The 26,078-nt window shown below is 42.1% G+C and overlaps 1 protein-coding gene across 3 annotated transcripts in view; it reads left to right on the forward strand.

Moving 5' to 3' along the window:
* The window catches only part of grik2 (glutamate receptor, ionotropic, kainate 2), a 136,438-nt gene that overhangs the window by 33,403 nt on the left and 76,957 nt on the right, over window positions 1–26,078 (forward strand). For all 3 annotated transcript variants that reach the window (XM_076041018.1, XM_076041020.1, XM_076041019.1), the window contains 2 exons: window positions 18,093–18,260; window positions 19,460–19,717. In XM_076041018.1, the coding sequence (XP_075897133.1) occupies window positions 18,093–18,260; window positions 19,460–19,717 (426 nt within the window). The remainder of the gene's footprint in view (window positions 1–18,092; window positions 18,261–19,459; window positions 19,718–26,078) is intronic.

The raw sequence follows: 26,078 nt of genomic DNA on the forward strand, positions 1-26,078 counted from the left end.
AAACAGTCCAGCTGTGGAAGACACTGTTGCTCCCAATCTCTTCATTCAAAGTAGCCCCCCAGAAAACTTGTCCTATACTAGGAAATCCTAGTGGGACAAGTTTTCATCCCACTGTTTCTCGCTTCTGATTGTGCCACCTGTGGGATATTCGCACAACGTTCCTGCTCACACTCAGCCATTTGAAGGTGTCTGCATTTCACGGAAGGAGGTGAGAAATATTCCAGCCATATTCCCACCTCCTGGTAATGTAATCTCTCCTTCCCGCCGCGCGCTAACGCAGCTTTCCAGGGAGCTTTTTTGGGAGAAAGGACGTGTGAAGATTGAAAGTGACAATCTGGCTATTAAGAAAGACTACACGCTGCTGTTGTTGCACACGCATTTGCTGCCAGTAACACATGTCTAGATCGGCGTGGGGGACAAACTCTTTGCCTGGTGGGCCACAATGGGATCTAAAATTTGACAGAGGGGCTGGAGCAGGAGCAGATGGATGGAGTGTTTTGGTGGTCCACCTCATTGGAGAAAGAAGTATATCATGGGATATGTAGAAAACATGTGCCTTAAGGTCAATAGAAATTGAACAAAAGTAAAGTTACAACAAAATCTGTGTCTTTGAAGCCCCACAGTATTTAGCCCTTTATTGAAATGACTCTTAAAACACTGAAAAATGGATGAAATACAGCCATTTTATGACTTCTTTACGATTAATATAATTTCTTAAAGTTTGGCGGGCCAGATTAAAAAGCTTAACAGGCCGCACATGGCCAGGTTTGAGTGTGCATGGCCACTGTAGTTCACTGGCAAGCAAAGGGGGATAGAGGTAGGGTTCACAACAGAGTGCTGCAATCTAAAATGTAACCGCACGACGTGGCTGTTTCTTTTCAAAATCTCCAAATATTACACACTTGACCTCTGAAACGTCAACGGTAACACGTTTTAAGCCAAATATCCTCCTGTATCCTGGAGGCTCGCTGAAGTGTTTGAAATAACTTCAGCCCATCGGCCCGTCTGTGAAGGCGCCCTCACCCAGTGCCTGGTGTGGCAGATGGATTTGTGTTCCAGCTAAACTGCTGTTAGAGATACAAGTTCCCCTGGAACAGGGGACCATTTCCACCAAGTGCATGGTAATGTTTGAAATAAATAAGCTATATTATGCATGAAAGGGGAAATGATTACTGACTTTTAAAAGCCTTCATGAATATTTATGAAGCGTTGCTGTCGCCCTCGCTGCCTTTTAGGGATTCTGTCAGGCGGGCTAATAGAAAAGCCCCCGTTCACGTTTTAGTGTTTCAACACGACGTGGACATTTAAGCTTTTTTTTTTTTTTTTTTTTTTAATGCTTTGACTTACACGAGTAATATTTCATATGATTACTTACTAAATTTCTCACGGTCTTTATTTAGAGGGAGGGCTCTGAGGGTGTCGGCTAGAGGGGCGGGGGAGATGAGGGTGGGCATTTATGTGCACTTTAAAAAAAAAAAAAAAAAATTCCCCTATGACAGCCTCGACTGTGTGTGTCTTTTATGTTTCAAAGGAGCCCGCAGGCAGGCGGCTGCAGTGCAGGACAGCTCTCCTCTCACTGTAGCCTGACTGATTGTCGGGGTTAGTTAAAAGGCAGAGAGGGTCCCGTGGCTTTAAGGACTGTGTGATCTGGCGGCGGGGAGATGAAAAAGAGAGAGCGCTAACTCATCCACTCATCTGAGGGGATTTCCCCCCCCCCTCCCCTTTTAAGGGCCCCGTCACGATCCCTCCAAATGAAACCATTATCTAAACATTTCTGCCTCCCCCGGGCGCTCCCAATTCCGACTGTTTTATACTTTCTCTTTGCGCACACACACACACACACACACACACACACACACACACACACACACACACACACATTATTACACCATACCTTTGCTACTCACCCTGAACTTTTTTTTCCCTCACCCCCCTTCTTTTTCCTCCCTCTCTTTGTAGCCGCATTTCAGAGATGCGAACGGGAAGATGAAAGATAAAAGGTGACAGCGGCGGCGGCGTGGGGAGGGGGCGTGGGGGGATAAGAGGGGCACGGGAGTCAGGAGAGGAGGTACCAGCAGGGAGGTGAAAACGTGTCAGAGATGGAGGAGATGCAGACGGCCGCCTGCGAGACCCGAGGTGATCCTCAACTCATCTGGGGAAATCAGTGATTTGGTTTACTTTGTCATAACAGATGCCTCGTCCCGCCTGGAGGGAGAGCTGTTCTCCACCTGCCGTGATTCACTTGGAAACGTCTCTTAATGTATTAGTCGGCCATAATGGATCCCAGAGGCTCGTGTGGGGGGGGAAACACGTCAGTCTACCTTTTATGTCGCACACATGCACACACACGCGCACACACACACACACACACACACACACACACACACACACACACACACACAAGCCCTGTGCAGGCTTCTATCACCTCCGCGCTAGAAAATGGTGAAATAGAAGGAGGGAAAGGCAAGAGAACAATCAGGGGCGGTCGCAGGGCTGAAACTAATCAGCTGTGAATGATTCTATTACGTGGAGTCTCAGAGCAGCTGCTGACGCCGCCTGCTTTTTCTGGATCCTGCTCGGAAGCTTTTTGCTTTGTGGAAAGTGGAAAACGGTACAAATGTAATTTAATTCTATTTAGTTAGTTAGTTAGTTATCAATGCCCGGAAGAGATCTCAGCCTGAATCTTTCAAAAATGCCGGCAATGTAATACAGATTATAGTTTACATTTTAGATGGTGCTTTGGATATAGTAAACATAAATCTTTCGTCAGCAGACTGTTTAAAATACATGTTTTTAACTGACAAACGAAATGAAAATAAAATATAACTACAGGGTTTTTTTTTTTAATCCTTTATTTTTTTTATCCATGGGGACCATTTCTAACACGTTTCATGCAGTCCTATTTTAGCAGAATTTGCTGGTGCTATGCTAGTGCAAGTCAACAGTTTCTGCTAGCCGTCCAAATGATGGCTATCATCCCTAAAATTCCCTAAAATGACATTTTAAGGGACTGGTTTCTCAGCAGTGAGGGAATTGTACTCTAAAGTAAAGAGTATCAGTCCGCCGCCTTCACACCAACTAAAGGAAGTTTGACTATGTGAATGTATAACTAATGCGGTAATAAAAATAGGTAAATTGTGCACATGGGTTAGAGGTAACTTAGTCACATATGTGCACCTTGATATTCTTTCAGTCATGGCTGCAGTCATAGCAGTAAGACAAATGCATCGTAATGCCGGGCGCACACAAGCGTGCCGGGAGCAGGGTTTCTCTTTTTCAATATCACAGAAATGGAAATTAGGTCCAGGTAGCCGGGATCGTCCTTGACACGCAGCCAATCACAAGCAGTATTTATACCTAACAACGGAGCAAACTGCAGCCTTGAATGTAATCCAAGCCAGGCTGTCAGACTTGAGCCCCCCAGACTCAGGTGCTAAATTTGTAGGTGTGTTTGCGGTCCATCCTTGGTGGATCTGGAACATAGAAACTAGTGAAAACAGCCGGAGATACAAATTAAAGTGTTGTTTATTTGTAAAGTGCATTTACAAATAAATAACAATAATAAAAGCTATATGTTTTGAATGAATTGAACTAAAAAGTACAGATATTTGTGTGCAAACGTGGGTCGTTAGTAGTCAGAAAAATAAATACTCAAGTAAAGTACAGATACCTGAAAAATCAACTTAAGTACAGTAACTATTTGCATTTCGTTACTTCCAACCTCTGAGAATCGGTGATTAATTGAATTGTAGTTTCAGCGCCTCCTGCAGCCCTTAATGTTGGAGAAGCGGTTGTAGAAATCGAAACAAAACAAAATTGTAAGAACTTCAGTATCGCATCCATACTGCATTTCTCCCTGGGGGCATCTTTGAAATCATATTCAAAGGCTGGACCTTTGCGGCCCAGCCTTTGCTTTGTGACAACACAAAGAAAAAAATATTTTCGTGCAGAAAAAAAGATAGCACAGATAATAAATAAATAAATGAATGGTAATAATACAACATGTATTACCCAGACACACCTGGACTGGGTCAGAGATGAGCTTTCCAAATGAATTCTGGCGCGGCTTGTGAAGTGAAATAATCAAACATACTGGACTTTGGGATCAGTTGCGTCTGTGGGCCCGCGGGCCTAGTTGGAAAATAAATCTTCATTTACAGATTCAGCTTGGACTCTCGTTAGTGAGGAAAGGGTTAAACCCCCCCCCTCCCCCACATGGAAAAAAAACGACCAAGCTGGTTTCCGTGTGGGAGATCAAACGAAACAAGTTCATTACAGAGACGAGGCAAATTGTTCCACTGCATCCATCATCCATCCGTCAGCCATTAGTTCCCTCTGCCCCGATTCCCGCGGAAACCTGTTGGAATTCTCAGAGACAAAGCAATCAGCCTCCCCTCTTGCCTTGATAGACAATCCCGGGATTCTGTGTAGCAGACCCGGCTGTGACCTTGGAGCTGCCGCCTGATTTCATTACGGCTGCGCTGGGACGGGAAAGACAAAGCGTCGGTGGGGCTAAATGGAAAGTGCAATGAAACATGATGATTTCATCATGCTGGCACTTATATTAGAAGGCGTGCGCCGCGCGGTTTGAAACAAAGAGTCGCAATATGTTCACACGGTAGACACTCGGAACTGTCAGGACACGGCGAGGGCTCGATCGCTGATAAGATTTCCAGTTCAATAAACACAACAGACCTGACACTTCCCCGTTCAGAGAGACACTGACTTCCTGTCTGAATTAAGCCTCGATAACTGGGAGGGAGAGAGGGCTGGTTTTAGGTTGTTAGCACAATTTCTTCAGTCAGTTCTTTTTTATAAAAAAAAAAAAAGTCAAATTATTCCTTAATACTAATACTAATACATGTTTTTGATTTTCATGCAACAGCTCTGCATGTTACAGGAAACAGTCAAAAGCTTGGACACACGTTCTCATTTAATAGTATTTCTTTCATTTTTGTGACTATTTACGTTGTAGACGACATATGGACTTATGCAGTTAACAAAAAAAAAGTGTGAAATAACTGAAACACATTTTGTATTTCAGATTCTTCAAAATAGCCACTCTTCATATAAAACAAAATAAAATATTCACTGTTATTCAGGAATTTGATAACAATGATACAAAATTCCATATATATTGCTCATATATTTTGACGTCTTCAGTGTGTATCTACAATTCAAAAACTCATAAAGAAAAGATGAAGACAAATGTAATATAATAATGATAGTTGGAAGGTTTTACTACCATTATCAAAATCAGAGTCCCACCTTATGCCGATATACACCCGTTTAATTCAAATGGCAATATTTGCACCCTTCCTTTATTGTCCAGATGTACAAGATGAACATTTCATTTTATTTTTCATAACTAAATTTATACGTATACTATAGCAATGTGAAACTCATACGTAACATTATTTCCTATGTATGTTCTGCAGCTTTTAGTTCCAGTTTAAATACCGAAAGATCTGACATGAGGCTTGCAGTCAACTGCCTGCCAGTGTTTGGTTCTCCACAAGCATTGGATCTGTGACCTTATTTACTCCACTGCATGCAAAGGCTCTTTTTTCAAATGACTGGTCATGTTCAGTCGGTAGCAGTGACATGGTAAACGATGTAATGTTCTGTTCAGCAAAGCAAATCAGTGCACAAGAGATGAACAGAAATAATGAAAAAAAAAAGAACAAATAAATGAGCAGGGTCAAGAGAGGACGCAACATTTTTCCTGAATCATTCTAAAGGTATATAGTTACAATCATACTTCTGGCAATGGATACAGTTTAACTGTCTTTGGTTAGGAGTAGAGAGTTATGATTTTTTGTTCTAATAAACAGTTTATTCTTCTAACGCTGTGCTTTAACATATACTATAATAACGCTTGCTCGAAAGGTAGTCCAACATGCTGTTTTTTTGAGTGCAAATGTATAGATAAACACATATTTTATTACGTTTTTATTATCATGTAACTATTATCATGGGGTTGAGTAAAACGTCACCGCAAAACATTCTGCATTTAGTTATGCACATATAATCTTCTTACAACTGCTAATTAACACATTCCTATTGAAGGCAGTGTGACCATGGGATCAGCCCTAGACTGCAATGCAAGTGGGAATAGTTTAATCTGATCCTTACCCAGGAATTCATTTTCCATTTTATTCTAGTTAGGCTCTCAAACCAATTGGGTTTTTTTTTCATTAGCATTCAGTGCACACTTGGCATCAATGTTTTCTCTGCTAGAAAATATAATTTCCTTATATTTGATTTGCTCCACTCTTTGTTTTCTCATTATCTGGAAAACGTGTTGTGTTGCTCTCTAGCCAATTCTAACCCTGGACTGTTTCCACGGGAAAGTGGGAGATGAAAAGTCACACTGTGCATCCTAATATGAAAGTGCCCAGCTTCAATTTTCTATCGTCTTACTTTTCACAGTAGTTTTTCATACACTAAATGGGTCTTGGCTGAGATTCATTGAAAATGAATTCCAAATGGGATGACGAATGTGTGGAGCATACTTCAGAGTGATAAAAGACAAAGAGTCAACAGTAAACAAATATGGCTCTTCTTCTATTTTCAACTCATGCCAATGTGTTGCAGCCTGCTGTGCAAATTTTAAGAAAATCACTTTGATTGGAAGTCTGATCGCTGAGGTGATGAAATCAACATTTTTTCCCAGAAGCATTTTTCCACAAGATTCAGGAATGTACAGGAAACATTGGCTATTTCAGTGTAACTGTAAGACATCTGGTGGGGTTGGACCCAAAGGCAGAGACAGAGACAGAGGCACTGATTCAGTTAAGTGCTTTTTGTTCAGCAAAGCTTTGGCCGGCTACGAAATCCGGCTGGACAGGTGACGAGTGAATGGTCTAAGGTGGTCGGCTGAACCGTTTGTAGAAGTGGTGTTGCTTGCGTGGGCAGAGATCCAAACAGGCTGGTTGGGCAGGCGACTAGCTGGCAGGTAGGTTAAGCAGGCGTCAACATCAATCATCTGGAGTTGTCAGGAGACAGTGCAGGGGGTTCAGTCAGTTGGCACATGGGTTGATAATGGTCTCTATTTCATTTGGTCCATTGTTGAGGGGGGCAAATTTCAAGGATTGCACTTTTAATGGAAGGTTCTTGGCCAAAAGCCACACTTTTCATCCCAAGGGAATATTTGGGACATGACTCTGATGACAGTTGGCCTAAATATGGGATCTGAATGAGGCCTACAACAGGACATGTCTCCAGGTTACTTGGCAGCAGTGCACCTGAACTTGCAATGATCTTACCGCAATCTCCTTCTCTTGGTCAGGAAACAAGGGGGGCTGGTAACGAAGAGCAACTCTGTAGAGGCGTTGGACAGGGCACATTCGACCCATGGCAACTGTGATTTGTGAGATTTGTTGCGGTTACACAGTGAGGCACCGCTTCCAGCTCCAGGTTGAACCACTATGTCTGTCTGTTCGTTTGGGGATGGTAACCTAAAGAGCAACTGATGATTGCCCCCACTGTAGAAAAGAAAAACTTCCAGACCTCGGATGTTAATTGTAGAGTTATGTCCAAGACAAACTTTATGGGCAGATCATATAGTTGGATGACATGCTGAACCAAACACTCTCAGATGGGGGCAGACCGCAGCCGAAGAAGAATGGACCCACTGCAGAACCTGGGAATGGACACAGTCAGGGACCAACAGGTTCAAGGTCCATTACCTGGGTAGGGCTGGGCGACTATAGAAATATCCATGTATTTTTGGTGGGACCATGCATGTCATCTTATCAAAAACAAAACAACAATAAACAAGTCCTGAAAATGGAACCTTACTATAAACAGTAAAGCAATGGCTGCTTAACGTTTTAATATATATGTTTAAAAAAATAAAAACCTGCAAGACTAAGCAAACATGAAAGAACTAAGTAAGTCCTGAGAACTAAGTAACCTCTGTTTAGTGCATTGTAGATCTGCTATGCCACTAATGGCAAGGATCAGCTCTGGATCTGTAGCCATATGGAACTGCATACCTTAACTGATTCAAATCATGCACAGAAAATGAAATGCATATGCGTACGTGTTTCACTGGATGATGTTTTCTCTTTCTGCTGGATCAATGAGTCTGTTGAGATTCCTCTTCCTGGCCTCAGCACCTTATTTGATCCCTTTTAAATGGCCTGCGATTACATCACAATTGCAAGGTCAGAGGCAATCCTGTGCCGGTGAAGTGGACAAAAATGGCCTGGGGAGAATTGTGCCCCTGACCCCTGATCTCTCTCATTTTTCCCTTTTAGTCGAGACGTTATCACACACCCCTCTGAGCAAAAGAAAATCAATATGCCTCCGCCAAGTTCAAAACCAAAGCTACTCATTAAAAAGAGAGGGAGCAAACACGCTGCTCAGAGTATTGGCGCAGCCCAGGCGTGTTAAGCTTGAGGGATTGTTATCATTGTTAAGCAAAAAGTTCCATGGAAAGGAGAGAAAGGTGGGAAATAGTTAACTTTTTTTTTTCACGAAGATTTATAAGGGAGTGCAGAGTGCCCAACTCAGCACACATGGAAGCATGCAGCTATTGATATGGAGAAGGTAGTGGTTGGTGGAGCATTTTAAAGCAGTGACTACTTACTATCTACTCAACACCTGGCTTTCTGAGTGACTGCTCATTCTAAAGCAGAGATAATCTCACATTATCTTTTGATTAGCCATTGTTCTCTATTGTAAATTCTTCTAATTTCATTTCTTTGTCTCACTGTAATTTTCTCTTGGTTCATATGCTGAGTTCGAAGTTGGCTAATGGCCAATTTGGTGAGTTTGAAGAACAAAATTCATATATCTGGGTTTTGAATAACAATTGTGAGGTTTTGAATGTTTAAGGCACATTAGTTTACTCTTTCCAAAAGTGAGAATAACATCAGCAGAGAAAAGTCTACAGATGTGTTATACCTTTTGTCCACCATTTAGAAAGCATTTTTAAGACACTTCAGCTTCATATGTAATGATGTACTCGAGAAAATTTGGTGTCTACCTTTAAATATTAAATTTTTTTCATGACTGGCTACCATACGTGCTAAACGGCCCAGGCTAGCCAAACAACAGCAAATAAGTACATTTAAACATTTAGTTTGGAAGAGTCCAAAATAATTTAACTGTCATCCATTACATTTATACATTATATACATTTAATACATATTTATGTCTGCATAACGAGAACTTTGTAAGAATTTTGTTGTGATTTAGCGCTTTAAAAATGAAAGTTACTGATCGATAGCAACTCGCGTATTCCTATACACTTGACAGTAATGTGGCGGTTGAAATTATCTTGAATCTTAGGACAGGGTTTTACCTCAATATGCACGTCTATTAGCAACTCCTACCTTAAGCGTGTCGCTTGAGGTCATAGACACGAGGCGAGTGGCGGAGCTTCTCTGCGTCCCGGTCGCCAACATTAGCGTCAGATCTTTACAGGATTAGAGGACTGGTGCAGCGCTCTCTGACTTCCAAGAACCTGCTCCGTCGCACTGAGGTTTGCTCATTGACATTTCCAGATGTGAGCAGTTCACAGAGGTTGCGATGGAGGAGCGAGGCTGACATTTTGTGGGTTTCTGCAAGTGCTCAACAATGGCTGAGAAGCACTGACATTTATGATAGAGAGTCGCGCCGGGCGCTCAGCACACAGAGAAAGAGAACGAGAGAGAAATGGTCCAATCCAAAATTGTATCAGTTTCAGTAATCTGTGCTCAGAGGATGACAGATAAATGACAAAAACGAGTGTCAAAAAGGGAGGGGGGAGGGGGCTAAATGAGGTATAGAAAAGGTAACGAAAATAGAAGAGATAAGTAGAAAAGCCCGAGTTGCAATTCTCAAGCGGCTCACTGTGCGAAAGCGTCTCCGGTCTTTTCTTTGAAAACCTCCCTCAACTGCTGCGGCAAGCTCCCTGAAGTATAGAGAGCCTTCTGCTGTTGATCTTGTATGAAAAGGTACAAAATGTTCTGCGCAAACAGACCATTGAAAAATAATGACACTGCTCTGGGAAGCAATTCACAAGTGCCGGTACAGGATTTTCATAGACATCCCGAGACAATAGGCAGGCTGAGAAAAGCGGGGGGGGGATCCACATTGTCTCACCATCAACCATCAAGCGCCAGAGATATTACAGTGTTTAGAAAAGACTTTAAGTGTAATTACAAAGTATAAATTAGAACATTTAAGAAAATACATAAGGAGTTTATGTAGTGTGGGATTTATAAGGACCAAAGTAAAATAAAAATGAGAATAAGATCAGCAGCAGATCTGCATCTGATAAGTTAAAAAAAAAAAATGCAAACTGATTCAAACTGATGTCAGCTGGTACCAATATGGCCCGATTTTTTTAATGAAGCCATTTTTTGTAATTTCCCTCTGAAAAGATCTCAGAACATGACATTTCAATTGTAGGCCTTATAGATAGATAGATATATAGATGGTAAATGGACTGCACTTATATAGCGCTTTTCCCGCACCTTCACAGTACCCCAAAGCGCTTTACAAAGGCCTGTCATTCACCCATCCACGCAAACATTCATACACCAATGGGTGGCTGCTGCCATGCAAGGCGCTGCCTAGCCCCATTGGGATAGGCATTGGGATAGGCAGCGCCTATCTATCTATCTAGATAGATATCTATAGATAGATGGATAGATAGTTTTGCTTGCGTAATTGCGCCACAAGTAAAAAGGACAATCACTTGGCAATGGCTTTGTGCTAAAAGCAGCTGAAAATGTTTTGTATCTGAATTTTGGAAGATGAATTCGCAAAAATGTCAAACTCTGACGATTTTCTGTTGGTTTCTCTTTTGATTGTGAAAAGCACCTTGAAACGACAGGGGATGCGATTTTAGCACTTTACAAATAAATGTTGATTGATTGGTTGATTGATTGAATGATTGATTGGTTAACTGTTGATTGATTGATTGATTGAAATCTTGTGGTTTTGGTCAAGAAAAAGGTGCAACGATGGTCCAACAAGAAGCCCACAGCCAGTAGGTTGGCACAAAAACTTCCCCTCATATTTTTCATTCACGGTTCCTTTTCCCTCAGAGGCCCCCGATGTCTTTGCATTTTTTTTTTTTATTGCTTCCATCTGGCCTGCCCCCCACACACCAACGCCACCACTCATCCCCCACCAGCCTGTCTACTGCAGCAGAGCCTCAGCTGTGATAAAGATGGAAAATGCTTGTGGATCTCGTCATGCCACGTTTCCCGTTCTGCTGCACTGATATTCTGAAACTGATCACCATCAAACTGTCAACGACAGACAGCGACTGTAGGCCGGGGTGGCAGCGGTGGCGGAGAAGCTGGGGTACCCAGAGCGTTTTTTTCTCCCTCGTAAATAAATTTCACTCAACAGAAATGATGAGTTGAAGCAGGAATTACTATTAATTTCCGTCTTTTTTCATTCAGAGGGAGAGAAATTGAGATGGATGTTGGCTGCGATTGCATCGGGCTTTCGGTGAGCGACGGGCCAACTGAGTTAAGTCCTAGCTGGACTGGGCTGGGGTGGGCTGGGATTAGCACAGTCCTTGAAACACTTCATGTAGACAGATTAGGCTGACGTTTGCTTGCGAACCCAGTGGAAGGGCTCAGAAGAGCAGAAGAGGAAGCCCCTCTTGCACTGAACATCAGCCAGGAAGTACAATGGTCACACAAAACACGCGCCGCTCGTCTGCCCTTTGCTGTCGCTTTGAATTTAGGAGTGGATTTGTTTGCTATTTACTGTGACATCCTAAGTATTGATCCATGTGCCCGGAGTTGCAGTTGCAGTTTAAGGGGAACTAAAGCATGAGAGTGCCTGAAAAACATTCTTTCACTGACAGATTTTCCAAAATTTTCCCCCCAAAAAAGTCTGTCTCAACAAGGCTATTTGCTAAGGCTTGGCTATTAATGAAAATCAATTCTTCTACTTACAGTCACGAGTCACCTGCCGCAAAAATGTAACAATGCATGTGAATTGAAAAGCTTACGACTACAGATCGGGTATCGGTAACGATTCTGATACATCTGTGGGGTAAAAAAAATAAAATAAAAGTAATTCTATAATGCGTAACGGCATTATTAAGTACTCGGTGTTGGTGTCGGTGAGTAGCGAAAATCAAGTACTCGTACTCGTTCTGTAAAAAAAGTGGTATCGGTGCATCCCTACTCGCGACAGTACACGGGCAAGTGTGGTGCACAGTAAGCTGAGACTGGGCCAGTTCATCCACTGCTTATGTCACAGTGAGGAACTGATGGAACTGATGGAACTGGTGGAACTGGAGAAACAACTTCTCAGAATCATACTTGAAGACTGTGGAGCAGTGATTTTCAACCTTTTTTGAGAGACGGTACATTTTTTCCATTTGAACCTAAGATATTATAAAATTACATTTGTTTTGCCTAATAATGACAATATAGTCTCTCAATTTATTTATACTCACTCAATGGGAAACATGTTTAAATGCACACAAAGCTGATATCCTGGGAGGAATTGAAAATAGCGTGACGTTCCTTTTCGAGCGCAATCACTCCACAATGGAATGTTATTAATTTTTTTTAGACCAATTAATTATTTTATTTCCTATTCTAATAGAATAGCAGAGAATGGCTTTATTTGTCCCACACTGGGGGAATTTCAATAATTACAGCAGTGCAGAAAAGATGCAAAAAGTATATGAAATTAAAAGTATTTTAAGTAAGTTAAAAGTAAGGATAATTTTTTTATTGCACCTGTTGTGAAATGTAGTTTAGTAAAGTTCTCACTGAGACTTTACTTTTTGCGGCACACCTGACATGATCTCACGGTACTCTAGTGCGTCGCAGCCCAGTGGTTGAAAACCACTGCTGTAGTGATCACCAAATCAAGCTGAATGGAAGAGAACAGTTTTGATATCGGCCAATACGTCATCAGAAGTCTTTGAAGGTGTTGGTGTGTTTGGAGCTGGCAGAGCTTCTAGATTCTTCGCCGCATCCACGCTGTGTGCGTTATCCGTTCTTTGGATTTTCTTGTTTTTCACTTATAAGGGTGAGTTTGGTTTGGTTCCCTGTGAATCCCAATTTTTCATCGGTCATTCAGCTGATTCAGTTCATATTGATTGCAACACCACGATGAATCATTCATATCTTCTTAAGGAGTTCAATCGATGAGTGAGTGTGGGGTTGACAGAAGGATTTGATGCACCGGGCCTGATTGAGCTACGACAATATACAAACGGCACACGGGTCTACACTCACACACACACACATGCACACACGACAAGGAGTTATTGTGCCTGGCAAAATTGTGTTGTTTGTTTGTTTTGTTTTTTTTTGGGGGGGGGTAAGATTGATGGTGCTTGCCAATTTACCCTGGTTGCTCTGAGTTGCCATTACCTAACTTTTTTGTTTTTGTTTTTTAGTATGACATCAGTTTTTTTAATATAATTTCTTCAAGTTTGGTGGGCCAGATTAAAAAAGTTTAACGGGCCGCATAAGGCCCCCAGGCCGTAGTTTCTCCATGCCTTGTCTAGAATATAGAAGTAATATGGTCTGCACAGGTGGTGCCACTGTTTATCCGAGTGGTTTCTTTTAGAAATGCTCATCGTATTTATGCATATGCAGTAGGTTTGCCCAAGGAGCTACTTCAAACATGATGATGTGGGTGAGACATAAAAAGCCCTTTGTACAGTGACAAGACATTTTTTCCTTTGACGGAGTCTTTGAATTACAGCTGAATAAAGTGGAAATATGAATTTTGGCCTGGTGCTTTTGGCCCACGATACATATACATGCATTGTAGCATGCATTGTTCTAGTAACATCTTAGAGTGTTGTGACATGTCATGGCACTCTGAAAACCAGTGAGTGTCTCAGACCTCTTGCTAATCCATCATTTGAGGCATGTGTGACAGTGTGTTTTGAATACTGCCAATGTCACGGCAGTTGGGATTGTTGTGGTTTCAGCTCTTCGGACGCTTGATGAAAGCTGGTGATAGACTGGAGTGGCCACGGCGTGTCCATTGTCATTAGATCAGATTGATGAAGTGCTGATGGGGTTTTTTCTTCGTGACTGATCACCACTCTCTGCCTCTGAGTTGGCAAGAGTCACTGCAAATGACTTTATCTCATTTTTAAGCCTTTACGGCCCTTTTTAAATTCTGCATTTAGCAGATGAATGCATTAATGAATGGACACTCTTTCATCTGTTGAAGCCATGGAACTAAAACAACAACAACAACATCAAAATGGTACAAGTTTAATATTTAATAGTGAAGTAGTATCATTATACTTTCTAACTGTACCCAAGTGCGTTTTTGCACTACTATTTAGTTTACTCAAGAATTTAATTCTCCCTCTACTTACACTGCTTACATTTTAACACAAGTATCTACTTTCACATGACGCATTACTGAGTAGAATCATTCACGAGTTGGTTGATCCATTGATGCAGTTGTATGATACAATGTAGCATAGAGGGCTGAAATGATCATTTTTATTACATGCAGTGGGAGATGGATGCATGGATGAATATGTTAGGTTAGCTTTGCCCTTAAATGAAACAAGTACTTTTCTTCCACCTTTGAGCTCCATTTCGGTTTCCATGTCAAAGCATTCAGCTGAGCAACAATCTCATTAGATCCTTTGCCTCCTCATTTTCAAAAATTCCATATTTTAAAAAACTCATCCCCCCTCCTTCAGTGATGTACCATTCAGTCGTGATGGTCGACCCATTAACAGGCCACATTAACCTGACGTGCAGCAGTCGAAGCTCCTCGGCAGCGAAACAACACATCTTGTGTGCGAACGGAATGATTCCAAAGGCTTGGCTCTTTAATTATAGTACATCCTGCTTAACTGATGCTTATTAATTCCTGCTAACTCATTATGGTATGCAAAATAGACTTCTCCCATGAGATGAATACTAAAAAAAGGGGGAGAAAAACCCTCCTTGCGCTGCTGCTGTCTTGCCTATCGCTGTTGGCTTTGAGTCTTGGTACACACAAGAGTGAGATAAATTAAACAGCAGAAGAAGAAGAAGAAGAAGAAGAAGAAGAAGAAGAAGAAGAAGAGGAAGAAGAGCATACCTAAAGATTCCAGTCCAAAATATTTCTCAGAGATCATTGATTTGAAACTGTGGTAAGCAATGGCGACAGTTAGGAGCTCAAGTGCTTGTGCTGTTGTGTGTATGGATTAGGTCTCTGCTTGAAGAGGGTCCTACTACTACTGTCGAGTGCTGCTTGCAGGAGTAAATAAAGCTCCCTGTGACTGACACTGAGCCGGCAGGGCCGGGGCCATAGGGGCTAACCCAAACAAAACACTTCAATCTCTTACCGCTGCTCTCTGCTGCTCCCCACGGCTTTGATTGATTGATTCACTGGCCAATCAGAGTACATTGATCTCAGAACCCGACCTCCCCCTCCTTGCCAGCCCCCCGCACCTCTAGCCGCCAACTCACCAGGCCTCCCCTGGGCTCTGTTCATTCATCTGCTTGCTGTCAGAAAGTATTCGCTCGAGGCCCTGTAGCTGCAAAAGACTGGCACTCCTTAAACACACCGCAGCTTTTTTGGCAAAGAGGGGAAAAAAGAAAGAAGAAAAAACACGTTTCAAAGTGTCTCGTGCCGTTTAATTTTCCCGTGCACTCAGCAACAGAGAACATGTCATAGAATTGTTTTTCCAAGTAATGATGTTGCCTTTGAAATGCTTTTGAAAGTAGTTAGTTCAATCATTTGAGTATGTGAACCTGAACAGTGGGATTTTTGGGATGATTGTATAGTCTAAATCCCCTTTTCATTGACAGTTGACTGGAAATACACACAGGCGGAGGTTGAACAGTCCTGCTGTGGATTTAGTCTGAGTACAACGGCTGCTCATTGAGTCCTATTTGCTCTTCAATTTCGATGATTAACACTGTAAATAAAACACAGTCATCGTCCTCTTGCTTCAGTCGTCACACTTGTAGTTTGAATTTGAGATAGTTGTGTTGGCTTGTAAACTTGTCCGTTGCCACTCTAGGCTAGGTCGGCAACAAGGCAGCTAGCAAGCTGTACACGACAATAGACCTACAAATAAAAACCAATGAATGGACTAATTGTATGTTGAGGCCAAAAATGAGCTGAATGAAACAACAGTGGACGCACTAACAGAGTGTAGGGGAGTGCTGAGGGGGCGGTTGCCCACGGCCCAATAGGGCCCGTTCGCCGAGGTGGAGCCTCCTGCCTCGCGCGACTGACGTTCGTGGCAGCTAGCACGACACATGCGCTGTGCTGTTGACAGGACCGAACCTTTCTATGCAGATACGGGGGTGGACAGTTAGTCACCTACCATTTGGGGGGCCTGTAAACTATTGTTTTGGGCCCCCAATCAGGCTCGGGCACTCGGAATCTTCCTAACTTGCCCCCCCCACCCCCATTACGGCATATCAGGTTAAAAAAAAAAAAAAAATCATCACCAGCCATCCCTCAACACCGTCGGCATAAAAATTAGCGGGAGCAGTAGAGTTCAAAACACTAAAGTGGAGCGAACACGTAAAGAAAAAGCAAAAAGGGAGCAAGGAAAACTCAGTTACCCAAGCTTGACTCCTATTTTGTTCGCCCTAATCCTCTTCCTGTCAAAGATGAACCTGACGGTGTTTGCAGCGATTCATTCCCGACCCCAACCCCCGGTAAGCTGCCAACAACGTTACCCACATCATGTTTAGTGGTTCCTGCCGTCCCTTAAAATATTGAATTGTCCCGTATTTGGCGAGGAAATACGGGACGGGGTTTCTGCCGTATTTCTGAGTTTCCTTGAACGTAACTTTATTTTCGACAGAAGCTCACGTTCGTTTCCAGAGAGTTTGCGTTCAAAACCGTAATCTACGTAGCTGCAAGCAATGCCATTGCGCAACCCATTCACCATACACAAAATGGCTGAGGCACCTCTCGCTTATGACGAGTGAGCTCTTGATCACTCTCAACTGCAATGCTCTGAATGAGAAACAGCTACTCAGTAACACAAGAAGTGAGCAGAAATACACCTGGAAAAGGAAGTGTAGAAAGAGAGGACTAAGAGGACACAAGCAGCATCACTATCCTGAGTTGTACCGATTTTTTTTTTAATTTGTATTGATATCAATCAATATTGATATATTGTGTAAAAAAAAATTCAATTAAAATATTTTAATACAATTTAAACATTCAGCTTATTTGTAATGCCAATTGGTAACAAAGCAGTTCAAACTCCTCTGTGAACCATATACTGTTTTGAAACCCTATTTTAAGGCGTGTGTGTGTGTGTGTGTGTGTGTGTGTGTGTGTGTGTGTGTGTGTGTGTGTGTGGCCCCGCCCCCAGGCCTGGCTCTGACCTGTTCCGCCACTGAGCGGATGCCACTGGTTTTTATTTTCTGGATGCACAGTACACTTTTTTATATATATATATTATAGTATACTATAATTTTATTCTAAAATATAATCATTCTACTCTGTAATTTTGCTCTGTGGTGATAAGGCTTTTATGGCAGAAAAAAACTGAGCAAATGGGAAAATGTGACAGTTCCATTTCAATGTGTTTTAAATGGATCTTTTGCTTACATTTTGCCCATATTGACACCCTCTTCTATGCAAATAAGCCTAGTCAGAAAATAGCACCTTATCCACAAAGACTTTGCACTGACTGGGGGTGGGGGTGGGGGGTGAGGTCCCATCCTCCTGATTGTAACTCAATTCCAGTCTAAATTTCCTTAACATGCACGAGACCTATAACAACCTTACAATATTTCATGGATGCAACTCCGTAGCTATTTGGCATCAGAACTACTAACATCACATCTTATTAATTCTTTTGCGAGATGTGAAACCGATCTCTTTGCAATTTTTTTTTTTAAATTACATTTAAAAAAAGAAAAAAAAAGAATATTAGACAGGGTGATCTTAAAGACGTTTTAGTGACCATCAGTCATCAATCATATGTCTTATGTTTTTGCTTTTTGAAAAAAAACATGAGATCCCCTTAAAGTTTTGCTTTGAGGCTTTCAGGGGGTCTCATGGGTTAATGGGCGTGGAGGGGAGCTCCTACTCAGCACACACCTTGTGGCCATGGCACAGTTCGCACAAATCACTTGACATCAATCACTCATTTGTGTATCTTCCTTCGACAGGGGGGATATTCGAGTCGGTTGAGAACGGTCCTTCGGGTGCAGAGGAGCTGGCCTTCAAATTTGCTTTGAACACAATCAACCGGAACAGAACCCTTCTGCCAAACACCACGCTTACCTACGACATCCAAAGGATAAACATCTATGACAGCTTTGAGGCCTCCAGGAAAGGTATTGTGCTTTTTTGTGATTCTTGAGATCTGCCTCTGATGTTTGCATGCCCCCAGCCAGCGTACCGTTTGTGCCTGGTTAAAAAAAAAATATATATATATGTGAGCACATGTGATATTCCACCAATATATATATATGTGTGTGTGTGTGTGTGTGTGTGTGTGTGTGTGTGTGTGTATAATTTATTGTGAGCAGCAGCAGCAGCAGTGGCTTTGATTGTGACAATTATAATCAGGCAAGGAAGAAATGGCTGAGCACTTCAAATGTAAACAGAATGAATTGATTTTCTCGAGGCAATGACTCAGCCTCAGTAATTCAAAGACCCGTTATGCCCCCAGAGACAGTCAATAAGGTAGAATAATCTATCAGTTTTGTGTGTGCGCATCAGGCTGACATTTCATGTCTCCTATCAATTACAGGCCATTACACGGTGTCTCAATGATTAGGCTGTTTTCCTATTAAATAAAGGCTTGTTCAGCCATACTTATTCACAGAAGTGCAGTGGTCTGAAAGAGGTTGTGTATAAAAGCAGACATCAGTTGATGGGGTTTACACAAGCAAACTGCGGCCCGGGGTCAATATGCGGCAAGAGCTAAATACCGTGGGGCCTTGAAAGACAGATATTTTGTTGTAACGCTTTTGTTCATTTTCAATTGACATTAAAGTACGTCTTTAAACAATTTTCTTTTGTTTTTTTTACATATCCCGTGATAATTTTTTTTCCTCCTATGAGGTGGGTCACCAAAACACTCCATCCGTCTGTTCCTGCTCCGACCCCTCTGTCAAATTTTTACAACCCATTGTGGCCCAGCAGTCAAAAAGTTTGCCCAATCCACCATTGAACATCAAATTGGAGTCAATGGCAGAATAAGTTTTTAGTCATTGGCATATTCAGCTTTGTTGTTCATCCCACAATTGCACGTTCCTTTCAAAGGAAAGTGGACAGGTGTCCTGTGGTATGTGATTCAGAAGCATACAAGCACGAGTAGAGTACTCAACCCCGGTATTGGTACCGATACTGATGTCAGTATCAGTGCATCCTTATTGTATACATTATCGTCCAGCGATATGCTCCAGTGCAATATACTGGAGCATATCAAAGGACTAAAGTGTACAGGCTGACTGTGAACGCATATGGTTTTAATAAAGGACAGACTGCGCTCAGCTGAGCTAACTAATTCATTTTTTCCCTTCCCTAGCTTGCGACCAACTCTCTCTGGGGGTAGCCGCCATCTTTGGTCCCGCACACAGTTCCTCAGCAAACGCGGTCCAATCCATTTGCAATGCCCTCGGGGTGCCACACATCCAAACCAAGTGGAAGCATCAGGTCTCGGACAATAGAGACGTCTTTTACGTCAGCCTCTTTCCAGACTTCTCATCGCTCAGCAGAGCCATTCTGGACCTGGTCCACTTCTTCAAGTGGAAGACAGTGACCGTGGTTTACGACGACAGCACTGGTAAGACTGACTTTTGATTTTCCATTTTTTACCCGTTTTCTGTTTCCCTTGTGTTCTGTACGATGTGTTTTGGAAGCATTGTGTTACCCACGCCTGGCTTACCCATAAATACACACACACACACACACACACACTATAAATAATCTATATCTAAATACTAAAGTATAACTACTAAATTATTCAGACATCCATCCATCGTTCTTCTATACCTGCTTCCTCCTGGACTCGGGGATCACGGAGGTCGGCTGGAGCCTATCCCAGCAGTCATTGGGCAAAGGCCGGCTTCTAAACTGGACAAGTCGCCAATATTTCATCTAATGCATAAAGCACGTACAGGAACACACTTGTTGTTGTTGCTTAATTTTTTTCCTTGGCAGTCACTATTACTATTGGCTGTCACCATTACTATCATTCATTCAATGAATTCATTCATTCAAAAGCAAGGTAAATTGAAAGTATGAAACAGATCGTACCAAAAAGTGTGGCAGTGCGCACTGTTTTCAATATCTTATCACGTATGGGAGGGAAGCTTGGATAAGAGCGCTGTTCTGTGCAAACGGTGCCACAGCAAAGTTTGCATTCCGCCGCAGTTATTCAAGCCTCTGGTAAAACCGAAACGCAAAACACGTAGCTAGTACGAACACCGGAGCTAACAAGAACGTCCGAGCGGCCAGTACAACCAAGCAGAGTCAATTAATACGATTAATCATGACGCATTCATCACAAAGGCCTTAATTAATTTGATTTTTTTTTTTTATCAAGTCCCACCAGTAATATATACATAATACAAACTGCTTTAATTAAATCCACACTAATCCAGTGGCTTTCTGAGATGTCTCGTTTACGCTTTCAGCTCGACCATTAGTGAGCTGCTTACAGTGGGAGATCAATACAGCATACAGCATAGGAAGTCCTGTATGACTGTAGGAAGAGGCAGCGAGACCTGATATGTCCGTAGAGAAGGGATAAAGAAAGGAAAATGGGGTGTGGTTTGGGGGAGGGGTGGTTATTGCCTAAAATAAGTAACCTGTATTGAATCAAGCATTACTTGTGACACTCTAATAAATGATGGCTGTGGGGTTTAGTGGAGGGGATAACTCAACTATGTGGCCGTCAAAAGGAAAGTGCAATATTTTGGCAAATTAGTCGTTGCGCCCCCTTTATCAGATCATCATCAGTCGTCGTTAATTAGTGCATTTGTGTCGGATTTTCTGTGAGTAAATACACCCTGGTCTGATAAAAGTATTTGCAAACACCCAGTGCACATAGGACATGAAAATTGAAGTTTGCAGTTGGCCTTTTATATTGATTGGATCGAGGAAATAACAATGTAGTAAATGTCTAATTAAGCCAGAAACAGGAGGGGAGGGGGCATGCCAAGATTTAGTCTTTGTTAAAGAAATACACATTTATATTCTTGCTAATTGAGTTTGAGTTAATTATTTATTTGTTTTTTTCTGTGAACAAGACTTGACAAAAAAACATTTAGAAATTCTAATTAGTTACCACATAAGATATTGGAAGCCACGGGGACGTGTTTGTCAGAGTAGCAGCCATGAGCGAAAACCTAAACATGAGTGTAGCCAGGTCAGCGGGCAACAAATAATGCAGCAGACTGGCCACACTGACCATATGCCAGGGGTCAGGGAGTGCCAGCCTGGAGCCAGATCCAAGGCACACACTGGGAACACTTTTCCCTGGATCAAAGTGCTGCTTCACAGTGTACTGTGTGTGATTTTCAGGGCAGATTAACTGCATATATATTCTCTGTTAAATGTGATAATTACAAACAGACTACATTTTGGAAGCAGAAAAATGCTGCAGTCCACAAACAAACCTTTTCATTGAGAATCATGTGTCTCGTCAATAAGCTGCTTTCGTTTGGTTTGAATATCAATTTTTAATGATTTTGTTTTGTTGAGGTTGAAGTGCTGCTGTTTTTTTTTTTCTTGGCTGGGTCAATTTTGAACAACATAAAGGCAACTAATCAACCTGTTTAAGCTGTGAAACATTCACTAAGATCCAAAAGAAAGGGCACTGCGCACCTTGCATATGCTTATAGAGCTGTGCAGGTCTTGCTAGTTTTTTTTGTTGCAGGTGATCTATTAAGACTGCATGGATAATTGCCAACATATATATGTATGTATGTATGTATGTACTCACACACACACACACACACACACACACACACACACACACACACACACACTTTGAGAAATTGCTGTTCGTTTGTCAAGGTGTCTTTCATTTTTTAACCCCAGAAAACATACCAAAAAAAATGCTTTCACTATCCAACTATCATAGGACTCATCACCACAAGTTGCATTGCATCAGATCGCTGGTGTCTTTAAGGTCGGTCCTGGGTCCTGACTAGTGTGTTGTCCAAATACACATTTTGTGCGTTCGGCCCAAAAATGCCTGTGTCTACGCATTCATGGAGCCAAAAGCGCTTAATAGACTTATTTTGCCCATGTGAGGGACGATCAGCTCCGTCATTAATCATCGCATGTAATGACGTTTTTGGTCAGTTTTTGTCTGCGCGCAAACCTTTTTTTTTTTTTTAAATCGGGCCCTGAATATTTTAGAGTTTGGCGATTTTTATTCCCTGCTAGAAGGTTCCTTTGAGCATGGAAAAAATGTCGAGCGACGGTGTAAGTGCATCACGTGAATGTCGAGCGAATGGTCTTGACGCACTAAAATGGTGCGACCTTTTAACTCAGCTGGAAATCAAGAGCCAGAGAGGGCGTGCGATGTGAAGTGGCTCGCCGCTCCAGATGAAAAACACCACGAGACCACGACAGCTCCACACACACACACACACACACACACACACACACACACACACCAGGTTTTATTACCTCGTATCTGACAATGACAAAAAGTGCTTATTGGCCTTTTAAAGCTTCTGTTGTAGTCAATACTTCTGTGCTTTCAAATAACAAGTGTGTGTGTGTGCGTGTGTGGGAGAGAATGTGCCGGGGCCACTCTTTGCCCTGCAGGTCTTGCAGGCAGCTGTAGGGATTGATTGCCGTGATCCTGCCACCTCTGTTAATTAAGTTGTAAAGTGGACATTGCTGGTTCACTAGGGGGTTAATAGTGGCTTGATTTTTCTGTCCTGGTGATTGGAAATGGAATCTAAAAAAAAAATAAAAAAGAAAACAGGTTCACCCTTTTTAGATGCCATTTACGCCGACACAACTGGATAGCGTGTACAGGTGGGGGAGGGGCGGGGGGTCGGGAAGAGGGCGTGAGTACTTTTGGCAGGTCTTCAGGTAGCACACGGACACTAGTCCAGTGGTTCTCAACTGGTACTGGTGGAGTCTCAGGACCCACATTATTTTCCACACCATGAAGTCGCTATCCAAATTTATTCCACAAACGTAACACTAGCCCCACTTTCCATCATCGTCAAATAAATAAACTATTGGAATTATTGAATCGAATAAAGTATCCTGCAAAAAAATGTCCAACAATTTCTACATATATATATTTATGTGTGTATATACGTGCATATATTTTTTGATCGATTTCTTTTTTTATTTAAAAAAACAAATAATAATAATAATAATAATAATAATAATAAGGCAAAATGCCCACAGAGCCACGACCCAATCAAAACAACTCCACAACCCAATTTTGGGGTCGCCACCCACCCGTTGTGAAACACTGCATTAGGACACAGTGGGGACCTCCAAGTGATCAGGTGTTCATTTGATTATTTATTATTTTATTTTGCCCCCTTGAACCACTTTCAGAAGGAGAAATACATTCCTTGCTGAGCTTGAACACTGAAGCGCTGGAGTTAATGTTGCAGTACAGTATCGTCATTGCATAATTCTCACTCATAATTCATTCCTTAGCAAGCAAACTGTCAGTTCAAACCATCTCGCCGCTCCAGGAATTGGATATAAAAAAAAGAGAAGCAACCACGAAACAATCTTTCTCTTTGTTGGTCTTTTTTTTTTTTTCTTTTTTTTTACACCAACCGGGAAGCAAACGAGTCCATCCATAATTATAACGGGAACCCTTTCGCTGCTAAATTTGCAAAATGGCAAAATGGAGATGGCAGCAGTATGTTTTATAGCTCCTTTAGCAAGCCATGCACAGCCACACAACCACAGAGGGAACACGGCCACCTCTGCCTGCCGCTGCTGTTGCTGCTGCTGCTGCAAACTTTGATTAGGTCATGAGGGAAAACAAGCGACTATACAATAAAAAATAAAAAAAATGCCCTGTCGCTTAGAGCCCACATATATAGCAGCATTCAGTGGCAACTCGGAGTTTTCCGTCACACTAACATCTGCTGTTGACTCTTGAAGACGGCATTTATTTTTGGGGAAGAGGGTGATCCAATGCAATCCCCGAAAAGAAAGAAAGATAAAAAGCTCTTGAAGAGTGGGAGAGGAAAGCTGTTTAAGCAATATGACATGAGAGGGAGTGCTGCGGTTCACAATATAGACCTGCTTAGGGAACAGTTGCCGTTGCATGATCCTCAAACATAGCATGAAACTGACATGAAAAGCTTCGATGAAGACCCCCCCCCCACACACACACACACACTACTACACACACACACACACAGTAAAAAATAATAATAATAAAAACCCTACAAAACACAGTAAAGGAATGTATTAGAGGTGGGGACTGAACTGCTAGTCAAGTCTGTTGGCACCAGTACACAGCAGTTCCCTAGTACTGTGTAAGGGGACACTTGGTGCATCACGTAGTCCCTACCAATCTGTTACATTCAGAATGTTAGGAGTCTCTCCTGATTTGATTTGGGTTTTTTTTGTTCCCAGTTTCTCTATTATGTCTCAGTTCATGTCTGGCACACAAAAAAATTAAATAAAACCCCTCACATTTTGTCATTTATTATCCAATACAAAGACAACCGCATACCCTTCCAGTTCCATATATACAGTATATATATGGGTGACACTCAGTTTCCACCAGAGGGCCTGGAGGGTAAACTCATTGCTCCTCATTACATTGAGCTGGGTCTAATCTGAACTGAGGAGGGGGAAGAAAGTAGGATGATTTAATTTGAAGCAAGGAATCTCACCCAGAACCAAATTAAAATTGGACACACTCACCTTCACATACACCCAACAGAAAGCGGTCTTGACCGAAGTACCTCCTTTGTTCACTTGTTTGTTTGTCTTATTTACTGAGTGATGTCGAACACTTGTACCTTGTTGTTGTACCAGTGCATGTCCTGTGTATCCTGGATGTTTTTAGATGGAAAATGACGGACAGACAATCAAGCACCATAGAATGTCTGTCTGTGTTTGTAGTTCATCTGGTATAATTGGACTCTTCTCTTTGACCTGATGCTTTTTGTTGGTACTTAAAAAAGAAGAAGCAGAAGTAGATCAGACGTTGCACAGTTATGAACCGATGATTTGGTATTCACAGACTGCATTTGTACAGGCTGATGTTTGCAGGCAGAAATGACCTGCGGTAGCACTCCTTGCTTGCTGAGGGTGCACTAGTCTGTTCAGGAGTGTTTAGGGTTTCCACAGTTACCTCTTTGCCATCAAATGAACTGCAAGCCAGTTTGATGCTGGTGCTTGAGCCGGCCGGTGTTTATTCGGTTCAGCATTCACACCTCCTAAGAACCTGTTTGCTTTTCCAATGGCAAAGAACCAAGTGCCCATTCTCACAAAGACATTCTTTTTTGAAACTGACCATTTTCTGAAATGGGGAGGTGGGGTTGGTGCCTGCTGTCGCCTCTTCGACAAAACCACAGCCACGTGTACAAGAACCAAACTGAAACTAAAGTATCCATCTCAACAGGCTGGTATCGATCCAATACCACACCAACTTGTGATCGATACGATCAAAATTTTAGGATTGATATGGCCACCTCCAGTATAGCTCCATGAAGATGACAAAGAACACACGTGCCATTCAGAGTTCACTGGCAATTTGGTCATTAAGGTTTTTTGGCTCAAAATATACTGTATAGCATATACAGTATAACCAGAATAAGAAAATAACTTAAAAAAAAAAAGAGAGAGAGGTTTGGCAAATCACTTTTGTTGTGTACATTTTCACTTGGCACACAATCCAAGTGCCAATCCAAGAGCACCGTGTGTTCTTGTCTAATATTTTTTGCTGCTTATTGCAGTAGAGGAGAAGACGTCAGGCTGATCATCTTTTGTAGCAGTAACACAAATCCTTTGCCAGTTGTTGTTGTTGTTGTTATGAGTCGTTGTCTCACGGGCGGTTTGGGTTGTGAGGCTGGACGGGCCTACGACATCATCATTTTCAATAATGATACAGTTTTCGGTGGCTTTGGCATTTACATGAAGCTGGACGGAGCAGCGTTTTCAGTCCATGATGCAGTGGGTCAGGCTGT

This window comes from Nelusetta ayraudi, unplaced genomic scaffold (assembly GCF_046127955.1).
Source record: "Nelusetta ayraudi isolate G7.1 ecotype Tasmania unplaced genomic scaffold, CSIRO-AGI_Nayr_v1 ptg000063l, whole genome shotgun sequence".
NCBI lineage: Eukaryota > Metazoa > Chordata > Actinopteri > Tetraodontiformes > Monacanthidae > Nelusetta > Nelusetta ayraudi.